General features: G+C 46.1%; 1 protein-coding gene across 2 annotated transcripts in view; it reads right to left on the bottom strand.

Annotated features, from left to right (window-relative positions):
• LOC129696915 (glutamate receptor ionotropic, kainate 2) overlaps positions 1–13,186 on the bottom strand; it is a 589,849-nt gene that overhangs the window by 28,408 nt on the left and 548,255 nt on the right. For both annotated transcript variants that reach the window (XM_055635016.1, XM_055635015.1), the window contains exon 14: positions 5,571–5,796. In XM_055635016.1, coding sequence (XP_055490991.1) covers positions 5,571–5,796 — 226 coding nt within the window. The remainder of the gene's footprint in view (positions 1–5,570; positions 5,797–13,186) is intronic.

A 13,186-nucleotide genomic window follows, 5' to 3' on the forward strand; every position in this document is an offset into this window, starting at 1 on the left:
GAAGTGCCGAGAGGGATGGACCCGGGAGTGACCTACACCCCAGGAACCTCCCCAGGAATATCTTTCCAGCAACATGGTGCCCAGAACTGAACACAATACTGCAAATGTGACCTCACCAACATTGTATATAGCTGCAACAGGGTCTCCTAACATCGATGCAGACAGGTGGACAATGAATGGATAGTGTGTGAGGTGATGCTCCTCTTCAGTAACTTATTCTGGGTCACTACGGATGAGTGACAGCCAGACTGTCAATGCCATCCCCGCCGCTCCTTCTTCATTTTAATCAAACATGGACTGGGAATTCATCAACAAGGCTCTGAGAACATCTTGCTTTAGCACAGAGCAATATTTTGGGATAAACACAAAAAGCTGGAGTAACTCAACGGGTCAGGCAGCATCTCTGCAGAAAAAGGAATTGGTGACATTTATGGTCGAGACACTTCTTCAGACTAAACACAATGTTCTTCAGTCTGAAGAAGGGTCTCGACCCAATACGTCACCTATCCCTTTTCTCCAGAGATGCTGCCAAGCGTGCTGAGTTACTCCAGCATTTTGTGTCTATCTTCGGTGTAAACCAGCATCTGCAGTTCCTTCCTACACAGATGTATATTTTGGAAAGCTGGTCATGGGCATGCAAGTGACTCGACTTCCCATTTGCGATGGCGCGGTAGCACAACGGTAGAGCTGCTGCCTCACAGCGCTAGAGACACGGGTTCGATCCTGACCATGGGGGAACATACGGAGTTTGTACGTTCTTCCTGTGAATGCGTGGATTTTCACCAGGAGCTCCCGTTTCCTCCCCCACTCCAAAGATGTACGGGCTTGTAGGTTAATTAGGCTAAAGTCTAATGTTTAGTTTAGCTTACTTTAATGATACAGCATAGAAACAGGCCCTTTGGCCCACTGCGTCTGCACCAACCAGCGATCCACGCACATTATTAAAAATAAATTGGATAGTTATATGGACGGGAAGGGAATGGAAGGTTATGGTCTGAGCGCAGGTATATGGGACTAGGGGAGATTATGTGTTCGGCACGGACTAGAAGGGTCGAGATGGCCTGTTTCCGTGCTGTAATTGTTATATGGTTATATGGTTATATTAACACTATCCTACACACACTGGGGATAATTTTACATTTATACCAAACCAATTAACCTACAAAACCTGTACGTCTTTGGAGCGTGGGAGGAAGCTGACGATCTCGGAGAAAACCCACACAGGCCACGGGGGGAGCGTACAAACTCTGCACAGGCAGCACCCGTCGTCAGGATCGAACCCGGGTCTCAGGCACTGTAAGGCAGCAACTCTACCACTGTGCTCTACCAAAGTTTAAATGTGCGAGGATCGCTGGTCGGAGCAAACCCGGTGGGCCGAAAGGGCCTGTTTCCGCGCTGTATCTCTAAACTAAAGTAAACTAAACTAAAGGCCCTGTCCCACGATGCGAATTTACACAAGAGCTCTCCCGAGTTTTTAAAAAAGTACGTAGAGTGTACGTAGCAGGCATGTCGGAGCTTGTGGATGTCTCGTAGCGGCTCGTAATGCTCACCGCAGGTATTCGGGAAATGCGGAAACTCATGAAGTTTTTTCAACAGTGTGAAAAATTTCCAAGAGTAAATAAATACTCATGATGAATTACCACGAGTTTGATTTTTTTTTTAAACTCGGGAGAGCTCTTGGGTGAACTCGCACCGTGGGACAGGGGCTTAAAGCTAAACAAGCATTCTTCCTGAGACAACTATGAAGTAAAAATGTTCAGGAAAAGTTTTGATCAGCCACTGCGCCGATTTTGGGTTTAAATATTTGAATTGCGCTGTTCCCACTGTCTGAGTGCATCTGCAATGAAATTTGGCATGTCTCCCTCCACATTTATATTTTATCCAGAATACACCAGAGAAAGTCTCTTCCTTTCATCTCTACTCCGAGGCCTCTGCTTCATTTAATTTGAAGCTTGTTCCCCATGAAGATGTTTGTTGAAAGGAATTTGATGCAAGTTTGAGAAAACATCTGTCTCACTTGGTCGTGGTGACCTGTGGATTCCAGTTTTGAAGTCTTGCATTGATTTTTATCTGTTGTTTTGCAATGCTGGAGGAGTCTAGACAATGCCATTCAGACATTGTTTCCACTAGTGGGAGATCTTGGACCAGAGGCCACAGCCTCAGAATAAAAGGACGTACCTTTAGGGGCCAGTCTCACTGTACGAGGTAATTCAAGAGCTCTCCCGAGTTTAAAAACAAATCAAACTCGTGGTAAGTACGTAGAATGAACGTAGCGGGTACGTCGGAGCTCGGGACGTCTCTTAGCGGCTCGTAACGCTAACGGCAGGTACTCGGGAAACGCGGTAAGCTCGTGAAGGTTGAGGTTTCCCAATAAAAACCAGACGTGACAGTCAGAACAAACGCAAATATTGCAAATGCTGAAAAATATAAAACGTAAACTGAAAATGCCGGAAATACACAGCAGGTTTGAGAGAGCCTGAGAGATGAGTAAAAGCTAAATTGTAGACTTTAGAGAGCCAGCTCGGAAACAGGCCCTTCGGCCCATCGTGTCTGCGCCGAGCGTTCCTGGTACACTAGCACCATCCTACATACTAGGGGATGATTTTTCAATTTTACCGAAGCCAATTTTACTGACAAACCTGCACATCTTTGGAGTGTGGGAAGAAGCCAGAGCTCCTGGAGAAAACCTACGCAGGTCACGGGGAGAACGTACAAGCTCCGTTCAGACAGCACTAGTAGTCAGGATTTAACACGGGCCTCTGGCACTGTGAGGCAGCAACTCTACCGCTGCGCCACCGTGCAGCCCACTGTATCACGCAGGTACAGCACTCTGCTAAAACCATCACTTGAACTTAATGACGACACTACATTTTGGTTTGAGTGTATGAACATGTGAACTAGGAATAGGAGTGGGTTGTTGACACCTCACGTATGCCCTATCGTTGAATGAAATGAACACATTCCTGGCCTGTCCTGGGTAACCTTTAAAACATTAGATGATCAAAAACCTACATAGAGTGACAGAGTGACACATTGTGAACATAGGCCCCTCAGCCCAACTTGCCCACACTGGCCAACAATGTCACAGCGACACTAGTCCCACCTGCCTGCGCTTCGTCCATGTCCACTTGCACTGTCCTTTGAGCAAGAGAGTTCTGAAAACTCATAACTAGAATCATAGAGCAAGGAAATAGGCCCTTCAGCCCATCTTGCCGTAGATGATACCCCATCTGCGTTCGAACCATCTGCCTGCATTTGACCCATATCCCACCTTTGCTATCGTTGTACCTCAGAACAAATAGGTGACGGTCACGGTGGTGCAGCGGTGGAGTTGCTGCCTGACAGCGAATGCCGCGCCGGACTCCCGGGTTCGATCCCGACTACGGGTGCTGTCTGTACGGAGTTTGCACGTTCTCCCCGTGACCGGCCTGGGTTTTTTCCAAGATCTCCCACACTCCAAAGGCGTACAGGTTTGTACGTTAATCATCTTGGTAAATGTAAAAATTGTCCCTAGTGGGTGTAGGATAGTGTTAATGTGCGGGGATCACTGGTCCATGTGGACCAGGTCGGCCGAAGGGCCTGTAATCCGCGCTGTATTTCTAAACTCAACAAAACATCATTGGCTCTAGTGTCTGTGAAATGATATTATAGTTCCTGCCTCAAATACCTCCTCTGTCAGCTCGTTCTATATATACCCACCCCTCTCTGTGAAAAGGTTGTACCTCAAGTCCCTATTAAATCTTTCCCTTCTCATCTTAAACCTATATCCTCTAAATGGCTTGATTGCATTCATGTATTGTCTTTCTGCCGACTGGTTAGCAGGCAACAAAAGCTTTTCACTGTACCTGCTGACACAGGTGACAAGAAACGACAATAGCAGCTGGAGAGAAACTGCCCCTGAATCTGGAGGTGTGCGTTTTCACACTTCTGCACCTCTTGCCGGATGGGAGAGGGGAGAATAGGGAGTTTCAAGTGTACGACTTGTCCTTGATTATGCTACTGGCCTTGCCAAGGCAGCGTGGTGTAGATGGAGTCAATGGAAGGGAGTTTGGTTTGTGTGACGGTCTGGGCTGTGTCCATAATTCTCTGCAATTTCTTGAGGTCTTAGATGGAGGTACATTTTTGATACATATGACAATTAAACACTCTTGTCTCTTGATATTGCCAAATAACTTTATTCTGCCCTCTGCTGTGGACAGAATAAGCTTCAAATGCAAAAAGAACAGTAAGGGGCAAAAATCCTACTAGTATATGTATTACTTAAGCTGAGATCCATCCTCCAAATGTGATTTATTAAATGTGGCAAAACTGGCATTTTATGAGTGCCTATTGTAAGTAATTATAACGGTACAGGAGCCTGAAGACTGCAACGTCCAGGTTCAGGAACAGCTTCTTCCCTACAGCCATTAGGCATTTAAACACCACAACCTCCAAAGAAGCTCTGAACTACATCGACTATTATTGTTTAAGAAAGAATTGCAGATGCTGGAAAAATCGAAGGTAGACAAAAATGCTGGAGAAACTCAGTGTGTGAGGCAGCAACTACGGAGAGAAGGAAATAGGCGACGTTTCGGGTTTAGACCCTAGACCCTTCTTCAGACTGAAGAAGGGTCTCGACCCGAAACATCACCTATTCCTTCACTCCATAGGCTATTATTGTTATTATTGCACTAATATAGTTTTTTTTGTTTGTGCACATATGTGTGCGTGGGTGTGTATATATTCAGATATATGTGAGTATGTGTATATACACACACACACCTAACAATTTTTTTCTCGTTTATGATATTGTTTACATAGTACTTTGGTTGAAGAAGGGTCTCAACCCGAAAAGTCAACCATTCCTTCTCTCCAGATGATGCCTGTCTCGCTGAGTAACTCCAGCATTTTGGGACTATGATTACACATTCTGTTGTGCTGCAGCCAGTGAGAATTCCATTGTTCTCTCTGGGACATTATGACAATACAACACTCTTGACTCTTGACTCTCAATGATAATTTCCGCGCCAGTTCCATTAATAATAGAAATCATACACTAGATTCAGTTGTAAACATTGGCCTATTTGTCAAATGCAAACCATAATATATTGGCCTTCTTAACACATGTAAATCATACACATCGTCCTATTTCATAAACTAATGAATAATTTAGCACTCGATTATAAAATTGATGTTAAACATTCTGGTGGGTATTTTGGTCAGGATCAAAATAATTATTAATGGTGACAACTTTGGATGCATTTTGTGCTTCCCATATACCGACACATACATCATCTGGATTTATAACCACAAAAAAAAACATTTTTTGCATATATTAGACAACAGAGGGCATAGTGATGCAGAGAAAATTCATTAGTCAAGAGGTTAAATAATATGTTTATCCTGTGCAAAATGAACAGCGAGATTTATCATTGTAACGGTTTCCCACGAAAAGAGAATGGCTTGAGATATTACAGCATTAAGAGACTCGTGATCAGTAATGTGTGCGCAAATAGCTCGCAACGGCCACTTTCCGTTTTATTGTGCCCCTGATTCATTTGCATGATGTGTGCATTGGCTCTGCTACATACCCATAGGAGTGCCGACTCCGTATGCCTTGGAATCTATGAGTCCGCCGATCTGTGTCAAGTTGCAGTTCCTCTGGGTGACAAACTCGATGGTGGTCGACTCCATCAGCAAGGCGTAATCTGTGGTTAAAACCCGCTGGATCCCCTCCTCGTTATTTTTGACCAGAGCCGTGTGTTGTCGGCTGCTCATGAAGGCCCACATCTTCTCATAGGTTGATATTTTGGATTTCTGCAAGAAATGTGAGAGAGAGAGAGAGAGAGGGGTAGAGGGGGGAGTGGAGAGGAGGAAGTGGGAAAGTGAGAGAGGGGAAAGGGGGAGAGGGAGAGAGAGATGGAGAGGGAGAGAGGTAGAGGGAGAGAGGGAGAGAGGGAGGGAGAGGAGAGGAGGAGAGAAGGAGAGAGAGAGAGAGGAGAGGGGGAGAGAGGGAGAGGGAGCGAGGGGGGAGGGGGGGAGAGGGGGAGGGGGGAGGGAGAGGGAGAGGAGAGGGAGAGAGCGGGGAGGTAGAGCAGGAGGTAAGAGAGTGAGTGAGAGTGAGAGGAGGGAGAGAGCGGGGAGGTAGAGAAGGAGGGTGAGGCAGAGAGGGAGAGAGGGAGAGAGGGAGAGAGGGAGAGAGGGGGAGAAGGAGGGAGAGGGAGAGGGAGAGGGGGAGAGAGCGGGGAGGAAGAGAGGTTACGTTTTTAAGAGAGAGGGAGAGAGAGAGAGAGAGAGAGAGAGAAAGAGAGTGTTAAAAAATAAAACACAGTTGAATCCTAGTTCTGAATGGAAAATGAAATGCTGGCGTCAGTCAGTCAAGGGAAAGTAATGTTAAAAAAAACGTAACGAGTAATATTCCTGTCAAACTCCTTTTAATGTTCATAGCAAGGGAGCAGCTGAGGGCTGTAAAAGCCTGAGAGGATACCCAGGCTATCATCAGTACAAAAACAATCACGATTTCTTCATGAGACAATCTGTTTCCACTGCTGACAGCAGTTTGCACAGCTCACCGAGCACAAATGGCAAAGCAACGAGAGAGATTTCAAAACGCCAGTGGAGTTGCCGACTGGAAAGCACACAGTTATTCAACGTGGGAACTCAACAATTAACTTCAGGGCAGCGCAGTGGCGCAGCTGGTAGAGCTGCTGCCTCACAGCACCGGAGATCCGGGTTTGATCCCGACCTCAGGTCCTGTCTGTGTGGAAGGTACACAAAAATGCTGGAGAAACTCAGCGGGGTGCAGCAGCATCTATGGAGCGAAGGAAATAGGCAACGTTTCGGGCTGAAACCCTTCTTCATGCTTGCGCCCCTGTCTGTGTGGAGTTTGCTCGTTCACCCTGTGACCGCACGGGCTTCCTCCCGTGTTCCAAAGACGTGCGGGTTTGAAGGAGAATTGGCCCTGAGTGTGTGGGGAGTGGATGAGAAAGTGGGATAACAAAGAAATGGTGTAAACGGCCATTGTGGACTTGATGGGCTGAAGGGCCTGTTTTGTAAGTTCACAAGTGATAGGCCATTCGGCCCATCAAGTCTATTCCTCCATTCAATCATAGCTGATCTACTGTATCTCTGTATTAAACCCGACTAAACTGAAGAAAAATGCTGGCAGAAATTTCTTTCCAAGCCTTGTGTGCGATGAAAGGTCGTGGAATCAATGGAAATGCAGTCCTGGGAACTAGATAAGTCTGAAGTCTCAAACGGAGACAGCAGTTGCCCATTTCTCTCCATAGATGCTGCCTGATCTGTTCCTCCATCACTTTGTGATTTGTTCCATTGGTGTTAGTATAATTATAATGTAACACAAATGCAACTTTAGCAATCCCTCTGTGTATCATATGTAGAGAGGGCTGAGCATGCACAAAGGAATCCACTGCTAGGCAGTTGTAGCCTTTACCAAGTTATCCTTGTAGCTCAAAGGCGATCCACTTGACCAAGTCCCAACTCATTCTGACATCCGCCCTCTCATCTCCACCACCCACTGATCTGTCATCCAATGTCCATCTGTCTCTCTGATCACTTGGATAGAGTGGATGTGGAGAGGATGTTTCCACTAGTGGGAGAGTCTAAGGCCAGAGGCCATAGCCTCAGAATACAAGGGCGTGGAGGAGGAATTTCTTTAGTCAGAGGGTGGTGAATCTGTGGAATTTACAGCCAAGTCAATGGATATTATTGAGGCAGAGATGGGTGGATTCTTGATTAGGCAGGGAGTCAGGGGTTATGGGGAGAAGGCAGGAGAATGGGGCTGAGAATGGTGAGATAGATCAGCCTTGATGGGCTGAATGGCCTAATTCTGCCCCTACCATTTATGAACTGGGACAACCTTCCAATTACTAATTGATCAATTAACCATCCTCAAGTCTCTGCCCAAGATGTGGTGAGCAGTGGCCTGTAGGGGGTAGATGCAAAGCTGGTGCCAAGCTCTTCATCCAAAGACCAGAGAGGAGGGTAGGGAAATCAATATACTAAGGACATAGGTTTAAGGTGAGAGGAGCAAGATTTAATAGGATCCCAAGGATCAACTTTTTCCGTGCAGAGGGTGGTGGGTATATGGAACCAGCTGCCAGAGGAGGTAGTTGGGATAGGTATTGTAACAGCATTTACAAGACATTTGGACAGGTACATAGATAGCAAAGGTTTGGAGAGATATGGACCAAATGGAATTGGTCATCTTGGTCACCATGGACAGGTTGGGCTGAAGTGCCTGTTTCCATGCTGTATGACTTTATTAGTCTATCCCCTACAATCCCCGACATGGACGGAAGGAAAGACTTATTCCAAAGGACCAACAACTCCACAAGGTCCCAACCAACTGCCTTGATACAAATGAATAGTCCATTTATTTGGATGAACACCTTAAGGAGCAAATGTGGGGCAGAAAACAAAGGGAAATCAAACGTAACTACAGTTCAAATACTGCAATAGTTATTAAGGATACATTTTCAAGCCTTTACCTGCAATTTAAAACAAACAACTATTTAGCAGAGATGATCACCAAACTATTCATAAGTTCAGAACCTATAGAAGCAGATTTAGATCATTCGCTCCCATCAAGTTTACTCCGCCATTCAATCATGACTGAAATATCTCTCCCTCCCAACCCCATTCTCCTGCCTTCTCCCCATAAACCCCTGACACCCGTACTAATCAAGAATCTGTCAACCTCTGCCTTAAAAATATCCATTGACTTGGCCCCCACAGCCTTCTGTGGCAATGAATCCCACAGATTCACCACCCTCTGACTAAAGAAATTCCTCCTCATCTTTGTAAAGGTACCTCCTTTTATCCTGAGGCTATGGTCACTTGTCCTTGACTCTCCCATCAGTCGATACATCCTCTCCACATCCACTCTATCCAGGCCTTTCACTATTCGGTAAGTTTCCGAGGTCCCTCCCTTCATCCTTCTAAACTCCAGCAAGTACAGGCTTGACCATTGACTGCGCATATGAATTTTACAGTGGGATAGACGAGGCATTAGGTTGGCATGGACAAGTTGGGCCGAAGGGCCTGTTTCCGTGATGTATGACTGTATGATTCCTCAACCAAAACTCCAGCCCTCCGGCTGCACGTTGCTCTATCAACTCCCTTTTATTTTTCTCTTTCCATCTCTACATTGCGTCTCATTTTGTCCTCTTGTTCGTAGTTATAATTGGGAAATAAAGATAAATGAATCCTGGAATTAGTCTGTTCTAACAATGAAGAGTATCTATGCAAATAATGATCTTTAATTTTGGGATTGTTACAGGTTTTAGTTATTTGGACCAGTATATCTAATAAAATAGATTGAATATGAGAAAAACATCATTCAAATTAGCATTTTTTTCCCCCCAGAATTATCCATTAAGCACTTAGTTCAAATTGACTGCATCGCTACTGTCATTTAAATAAGCTAATTTAAATAGTTTTCAAAGTAATGGCCTTACAGTGAAAGACTATAGATGATGGGCATTTGAAATAAAATGGGTAATACTCTAAATGCTCAGCAGGTCACGCACCATCAGTCATGAGAAAAACAAGATTAAAACTTGAGTTTTCAGGGAAGGTCATCATTGTGAAACATTAGTTCTTCCCTCTCCACAGATGCCGCCTGACCTGCTGAGGATTTTGATATATCAGTCCATAATAGAACAAAACCACTTTCCAAAGTCTCCAGCCCAGGGGTTCCTAACCAGTTTCGTCCCGTTTACCCCTGCCAACTTTAATAGCACATCACAATGTTATTCCACTTATTTATGAACAACTAATGATGTACAGATACCAGTATACCAGAACCAAACGCAGTCGGTCAATGAGAAAAAATGTGTAGAGATCCAGAATCAACAAATCTGGGTAAGTTTAGTCCAGGTTGGGAACCCCTGCTCTTGCCTTTAGACCTTAGAGATACAGCGGAGAAACAGGCCCTTCTGCCCAACGGGAGCGGCGCCCCAGTCCTACAGCCAGCGCGGAGAAGAAGCGCTAACTCCAACTCAGCCCTGCCTGTCCCGCTGGGTTAACTGACAGCACGGGACTGACGGGAATAGCAGCCCAGGTTACAGCCAGCGCGGAGAGGCAGCGCTACCTGCAGTTCAACCCTGCCTTTCCCGCCGGGTTAACCTACAGCCCTGGAGTGACCAGACATCAGCCCGGAGGAGTGGAGTTGGCGCTTCGTCTCCACGCTGGCTGTAAGCCTGGGCCGCCACTGCTCCGATTTGAGCTGGAGTTAGCACTTCTTCCCTGCGCTGGCTGTCGGCCTGGGGCAAGACTCCAGTCTGACTGACTCCTGCATCGGGAGGGGACGGGGATGGTCCTTCCTGTGCCAAAGACCCCCTGGACAGGGGGGTGGGGCACGGCTCGGGATTCCTTGCGGGATTGTCGGGGATGGTACACCTCACGCTGCCTCGGAGGACAGTTCGGCAGCCATTTGCAGTGTGCCAAAGACCCAGCTATTTGAACTGCTGGCTGATCTACTATCTACCTCACCGGAGATGAGTCACAGGTCTGTGTAGGTGCACAGGCCAGACTGGCAGGGTCCAACTGTATCCCGACCTGAGTGTTAGCCACAAGGGCCACATCACGGCTGGCCTTTGACTTCCAAATGCCCATGATTCCCCTTGCGTTTTTCTGGAATACCAAACTCGTCCAACCCCTTAAGAATTTTGTATTGTCGACAGAGTCCCAGATCTTCATACAGACCAACCTCCCTCCAATTGACTCCCTTCCACCCTTCCATTGACTCCATATACACCTCACGCTGCCTCGGCAAGGCCAGCAACATCATCAAGGATGAGTCGCACCCTGGCCACTCCCTCTTCTCCCCTCGTCCACCAGGCAAAAGGTGTACACCCCCTGCGTTCTTAAGATTTCAGAATAGAAAATCCTTTTGCAATGAAAGCTAACATACCATTCGCTTTCTTTACTGCCTGCTGCACCTGCATGCCTACCTTCAATGACTGGTGTACACCATGACACCCAGGGTCTCGCTGCATCTCCCCCTTTCCCAATCGGCCACCATTTAGATAATAGTCTGCTCAAATGTTTGCCAAACGACAGCCTATCCAAGTCACCCAGATCCTCCTCAGGGACATTGTTACTTCCCAGCTATTATCATTGTGAAAAGGGAACTCTTTGCTTCCTGTTTGAACCAATATGAACCCCCCTAAGTTTGTATACAACGAAAACTGGAAGTCCAGATAGAGCAGTTACATCCTCCTGTAAATCCAACTTGTCCAATGATTTCACCACTTTCAAATGTGCTGCTATTCCATCTTTAATACTGACTCTAGCCCCACCGGAGACCCTCCCTTCTTAAAAAGTGGGGTTACGTTTGCTACCCGCCAAATCCAGGAACTACTCCATAAAGAGTTTTGATCGGACTTTAATTCTGGATTTTATCCATTCAATTTTGGATTTCACTCAATTCCTCCAACTCCACCCGCGGTCCCCTGCTAAACTTAGTCAATTGGTATTGATCAACTCCCCTGTTTCTGACTGCAAGGGGACCTACATTGTTTTAACTAATCTCTTTCTTTTCACATCATAAAAAACTTTGCAGTCAGTATCTGCTTTGAACACTGTGGATGGCACGAATGTAATCATGTATTATGTTTCCACTGACTGGTTAGCACGCAACAAAAGCTTTTCGTTGTACCTCGGTACATGTAACAATCAACAACTCAAATTTAGATCGAAGACAATTGGATGGAAAGGGTCTCGACCCGAAATGTCACCAATTCCTTCTCTTCAGAGATGCTGCCTGTTCTGCTGGGTTACTCCAGCATTTTGTGCCTCCCTTGGATGGAAAACTGGCTTGGTGGCAGGGGTCAGAGGGTGGTAGAGAATGGTTCTTTATCAGGTTGGAAGCCCGGGGTGGCAGGGAGCAAGAGATACCGAATGCAAGGCCAGATCAGGTGACAATTAGGAAATTTGGCCGGTCAAGTCTACTCCGCCATTCAATCAAGGCTGATCTATCTCCCCCTCCTAACTCCTAAGATATTAGGACCTACGGAAAGAATTGGTGCAGGAAATTGGAGACGGGGATGAAACTGGGCTGGGAGTGGGAGGAGATGAGCATGAATGTAGGGTGGGACATAGGATGAGGATCAATATTGGGCAGTAGGCAGCGAAAGAGATGGTAGGAGAGAGAGAAATGTGAATGAATGCGGTCAAACGATAGCAGGTGGAGATAAATTTGAAGCAGGGCAAAGAACACAGAACAGGAGGCATAAAAAGAGGATACATGTGAGGCAGGAGACAGGCAGGCAGGAACAGTCACAGCAGCAGAATTTCAGAAGTGATAGGAGCAGAATTGGGCCTTTGGGCCTATCAAGTCTACTCCGCCATGGTTGATCTAATGCCCCTGTCCCACTTAGGAAACCTGAACGGAAACCTCTGGAGACTTTGCGCCCCACCCAAGGTTTCCGTGCAGTTCCTGGAGGTTCCCAGAGGTTTTTGTCAGTCTCCCTACCTGCTTCCACTACCTGCAACCTCCAGCAACCACCTGCAACCTCCGGGAACCGTACGGAAACCTTGGGTGGGGCGCAAAGTCTCCAGAGGTTTACGTTCAGGTTTCCTAAGTGGGACAGGGGCTATTCTCTCCCTCCTTACCCCATTCTCCTGCCTTCTCCCCATAACCCCTGATACCCCTGCCCTTGTTCATTCATCAACTTTAACTTCAATCACCAGCAACAAATGTAACATTACATGCCCAATTCCAGACCTACATTTATGGCTCATATTGTGTTTCTAGTCCTACGTAGAGTCATACAGCGTGGGCCAGCATACACACACTACACTTTTCTCTACTCTTTACTATCTCTTTCTTTCTTATTTCTCTCTTTAAAAAAAAAAAAAAATGAAGTTGTACAGAGAATGTATCATGTTAACATATATTTGGCACCTGTAAAAAGGTACCACTGTATTGTACTTACTTCTAATACATTTTTTTTTTTTTAAACAGCGTTGAAACGGGTCCTCTTTGACGTAAAGTGGGAAAAGGGTAAGAAATATGAGGCAAGGGATCAGAAATCATGAGATATAATAGCCGTACAAATGTAGTTGCAGTAGTGTAAGACATTGGTGAGGCCGCATTTAGAGTATTGTGCTCAGTTCAGGGCACCGTGTTATAGGTATGATGTTGGCAAGTTGGAAAGGGTGCAGAGAAGATTTACCAGGA

This window comes from Leucoraja erinacea, chromosome 5, assembly GCF_028641065.1.
Source record: "Leucoraja erinacea ecotype New England chromosome 5, Leri_hhj_1, whole genome shotgun sequence".
NCBI lineage: Eukaryota > Metazoa > Chordata > Chondrichthyes > Rajiformes > Rajidae > Leucoraja > Leucoraja erinaceus.